The 4,313-nt window shown below is 35.2% G+C and overlaps 1 protein-coding gene across 1 annotated transcript in view; it reads left to right on the top strand.

The window, feature by feature from the left end:
- The window catches only part of LOC105002131 (dedicator of cytokinesis protein 11-like), a 12,365-nt gene that overhangs the window by 1,272 nt on the left and 6,780 nt on the right, over positions 1-4,313 (top strand). The window contains exons 2-4 of the mRNA XM_010858638.1: positions 1,658-1,835; positions 2,239-2,318; positions 3,811-3,894. Coding sequence (XP_010856940.1) covers positions 1,667-1,835; positions 2,239-2,318; positions 3,811-3,894 — 333 coding nt within the window. The 5' untranslated portion in view covers positions 1,658-1,666. The remainder of the gene's footprint in view (positions 1-1,657; positions 1,836-2,238; positions 2,319-3,810; positions 3,895-4,313) is intronic.

The raw sequence follows: 4,313 nt of genomic DNA, 5'->3' as shown, positions 1-4,313 counted from the left end.
CCATTATAGAGACCATGTCATATTCATGTCCAAGCCCCTTATAATAATTAGGTAAGTTGTATATACAGTAGGGGCTTAATACATGTTTGCTGATTTGAGTCACTGAGGGGGCATGGATGTTAGGGTTAGTATGTACAGGGTGGGGAGGAGAGGACAGAGAGATGATTAAGTAGGAAGTTGATTGACCAAGCCATAGGAGCCAAGACTACAGAGCCAGCCTGGCCTGGTCGACTAGAAGGGGCACTGCGTTGACTGGGAGGCAGGAGATGTCGGTTCAACACCCCCAACCTACCTGAATCTTAGTTTACAGAGGTGTAAAGTGTGATTAATAATATCTCCTCACTTTATTAAGTGAGATTATCATGAGAAGCAAATGAAAAAACACTTTAAAATATAATATACAATGATCTATGTGAATAGAAGGTACCTTCTTTTATACATTGAATTGGCAAAAAGTTCATTTGTTTTTTTCTGTAACATTACAGAAAACGGAACAAACTTTTTGGCCAACCCAATATATATGTGTGACAGCTTTCTTATATTTCTGGAAAGAAGAAGGCACATACAATTCCCACATTTTCTCAATTAGCTCTAGTACAGTTTGACCTTCCTTTACTGGGGCTCCCAGGCTCTGATTTCTCCTCTATTTATGATTCCCTCCTCCCAAATATTTTCAAATATATAAATCTTTAGGACTTGCTACAGCAGTTAAATCATTCTTTACTATACTTTGAAGATGAGAAGGAGGGACTTTCTTGGATCCTTCCTGAATAATGACCATGCAGTGGAAAATTATTGATTCATGAGCCTTCCTTGAAATTAAGGCTGAGGTTTGGGAGCAGGGGACAGACTTCTTTTGTCATGACAGAGAAAGCGGTAATATAAAAGAAGGTGTCATCATGTTTGATGAAAGGAAGAGGCTTTTCTTTTCTTGTGTGCTAGGATTCAGTCTAGGCCATTTCCATCATTTTTATTGAGAACCACACTTTAATATGAACCAACTACAGTCTTCTTTTATACTTCTTTCATACTGTGATGAAAATGAACTAGATAGCGATATTGTATTTTATGGTGTGATATAAAGCAGCTACCAGATTTATTTCAGGTCACATTTGAGCTTGTTTTTAAGGACTGCTTTTGAAAATCTATAAATATGTCAGGAAAACTTCCAGCAGGGTGGAAATAGTAAAACATTGGCTTATTTTTGTCGAGTTAGTTTGATTATTTAAATGTGAAGGATGTCAGAAGGCCTTAAATGATAATACCCACTCAACATGTAGTATTTTATATCAGCTTTGTGCTTATACTTCCATGTTCAATACTGGTGGTGCTTTGGTCGCTAAGTCGTGTCCGACTCTCGTGACCCCATGGACTGCAGCCCACCAGGCTCCTCTGTCCATGGGATTCTCCAGGTAAGAATACTGGAGTGGGTTGCCATTTCCTTCTCCAGTGCTCAATACTAAGGGGAATAAAAAAGATGTTTGACATGGTCTTTACATTGTCTTGGAATTTCTGTTCCTTGTTGAAAGAAGCAATTATTTCATGAAAGTATTGACATACATGTGTGCTGAGCTGAGGTAAAAATAAACTAATGAAATCTAGTATTAAAAGGGTAACTAAACTAACTGAACACATACCTCTTCTTTTTTCCCTCCAGTGCCCCAAAATGCGCCGTCATGCTTTTGAACTCAAGATGTTAGATAAGTATAGCCATTATCTGGCTGCTGAAACTGAGCAGGAAATGGAGGAATGGTTGATAACTTTGAAAAAGATTATTCAAATCAATACTGACAGTTTAGTGCAAGAGAAAAAGGAGACGGTGGAAATATCACAAGGTCAGAATTTTTTTAATAATTCGTTATTGAGGTAAAGCCCTCGTGTTTAATCCATGGGAATGTCCTTTGTGTAGGGTGAATATGGAACTCTTATTCGTGAGGGTTGACCTACTTCTTCATTAAAAATGACTGTGGAGGTTGATAGGTTTTTCTTTTTTTTAAAGAGTTGATGCTCCATTGGCTCTGACATGTGAAATATAACCAGACTGAAAACAGATAGGGGATTCATGGCAGATTTTCAAAAGTCCATTAAAGTTTTCCCAGTGCTTTCATAATCAAAATTCTTTGTAATAAATCTAGTAGGAGAGATTGGGGTGGGAGAGAGAGATAGTTAGGATATTCCTCTTAGGTGATTGTTAATGGTCTGCATGGTTTAGAACATCTGCTTTTAATGAATTTTCAGATGATGAACCTAGCAGCCAAGGAAAAGCCGAGAACATCATGGCCAGTTTGGAAAGGAGCATGCATCCGGAACTGATGAAGGTACACCTTTGTTACTACAACTTACCTTCAAGTGAGACAGTGTTAATCCTGCATATTAAGGCTGTAATGCTGGATTCCATTTGGCAATGTCATTTCTAAGTTCAAAATCGCAGCAAATTAGTGAAACAGGTAGAGATTACAAAAGACAAGCACCCTGCTCAGGTTGGACCTGCTCAGTACCAACTAACAGTTTGGAAAGTGTTATTTTTTTTCCCTAGGTTCCAAGAAATGCTACTAGATTCTTATGAATATTAATTTTATCTGCTATTTCTTATTAAGTGTATTGTTCTGGTTTAGTCGCTATGTCATATCGGACTTTTTTAGGTACCCCACTGGACTGTAGCCCACCCAGCCTCCTACTGTCCATGGGAGTTTCCCAGGGAAGGAATACTGGAGGGGGTTGGCTATTTCCTTCTCCACATTCAGTTTAATTACTATATGTCATTCATACACTAAATATTATTCATTCAAGGAGCTATTGATGCAGATTGAACATGATATTCAGTCTAATTGTTTGTATATGTTAATTTCATATGAAAATCAGAGTCTGTCTGTATGTGAATGCCTATCTATATGTATATGAATAATTTTATCAGATAAGGATTTTGGTTAACAGACATCATTTGTGTTGATTACTCTGTTCTTTGGTGTTTGAAATGAGCCCGCTTTGAAAGTGTAGAGGTGATTATCATGTCTGTCTTACTAGGTTACATATTTTATTCTGTGGACTCTATACTAGATTAGGAGGTTATACCCTATTTCTCCATTTAAATCCTTGCCAAACCTATTTATATTTTTACTTTATTCCTCCTCCTGAGCTATTAACTTATACAGATTTAGATGTTACTTTTTTCTGTTTTAAATTTACCATTCTCTTAAGCTTCAATGTTAATATATTTTCAAAAATTTTGAAACACACTCATGATCCCCTGTAGATTTTAATGTGTTCTCTTTGAGTCTTTGTTATTTCAGACCATAGAGCCCATTATGTTTTTTTTTCCTAAAGTGATAGAATCAGAATTGTATATAATATACATATATATATATATGTAACATATATACTCATGGATTTATATATATATATTATATATATCATGGATGAGTAGCACCATGGATTAGTTCTCTTGTTAATTCTCTTTTATATCACAAGTCTCTTGTATTTCTTTTTTGTACTATGGGTTGAATAATATTCTTGGTCTTAAAAAAGTGTATAGAAAGTGTAAATTCTTGATTAATAGCACAGGTCGACTGTAACTGTAACTGTAACTGTGACTGTAACTCTGCACAGCAAGCATTCTGTATCCACCTTAAGTACTTGGAAGTGGAGAAGAGTGTATATTTGAAGCTGTGTCAAGCTGCTAGTTTCTCATAAACTAGATCATTAAATGGCATTTAATACTGTTTTGAAGGAAATGAAGTAATGATCAACACGTGTATATGTGTGTGTGTGTGTGTGTATATATATATATATATTTGTCTGTTTCAATTTTAGTATGGAAGAGAAACTGAACAACTAAACAAGCTCAGTAGAGGAGATGGAAGACAGAATCTCTTTTCTTTCGATTCAGAAGTTCAGGTATTAATGATATATTGCTTTAAATAATTGTTGCTTATTCAGATAAACAGTGTCTGAAATGTTTAAATCACTGATTTTTGAACTACTGGGCATATATTTATTGCTTTATATTTTTTTGTCTTGGTTGCTTTGACTAGGTAGCTTAATAACTAATTTCACTAGGAGGGCTGAAAATATACAAATAGTTTGGAACTGTATATATGTGTGTGTATATATATATTCCTCTCAATTCTTTATATTGTTTTCACTTCATCTTACTCTTCAAAGTCAATAAATTAAAGAATCTTTAACAGTGGTTTCAGTGCTTTTAACACATTAAATACAATTGTGATCCAGTATCAGTGAAAATGTATAGTATAAGGAACACCACATCATATGAGACATGTTTATTTTCCATTTTTGATGTAGGCCTGTAGAAC

This window comes from Bison bison, unplaced genomic scaffold (assembly GCF_000754665.1).
Source record: "Bison bison bison isolate TAMUID 2011002044 unplaced genomic scaffold, Bison_UMD1.0 scf7180017855335, whole genome shotgun sequence".
NCBI classification, from domain to species: Eukaryota; Metazoa; Chordata; class Mammalia; order Artiodactyla; family Bovidae; genus Bison; species Bison bison.
The sequence above is the reverse complement of the archived record's forward strand: the minus strand, read 5'-3'. Positions and strand labels throughout refer to the sequence as shown.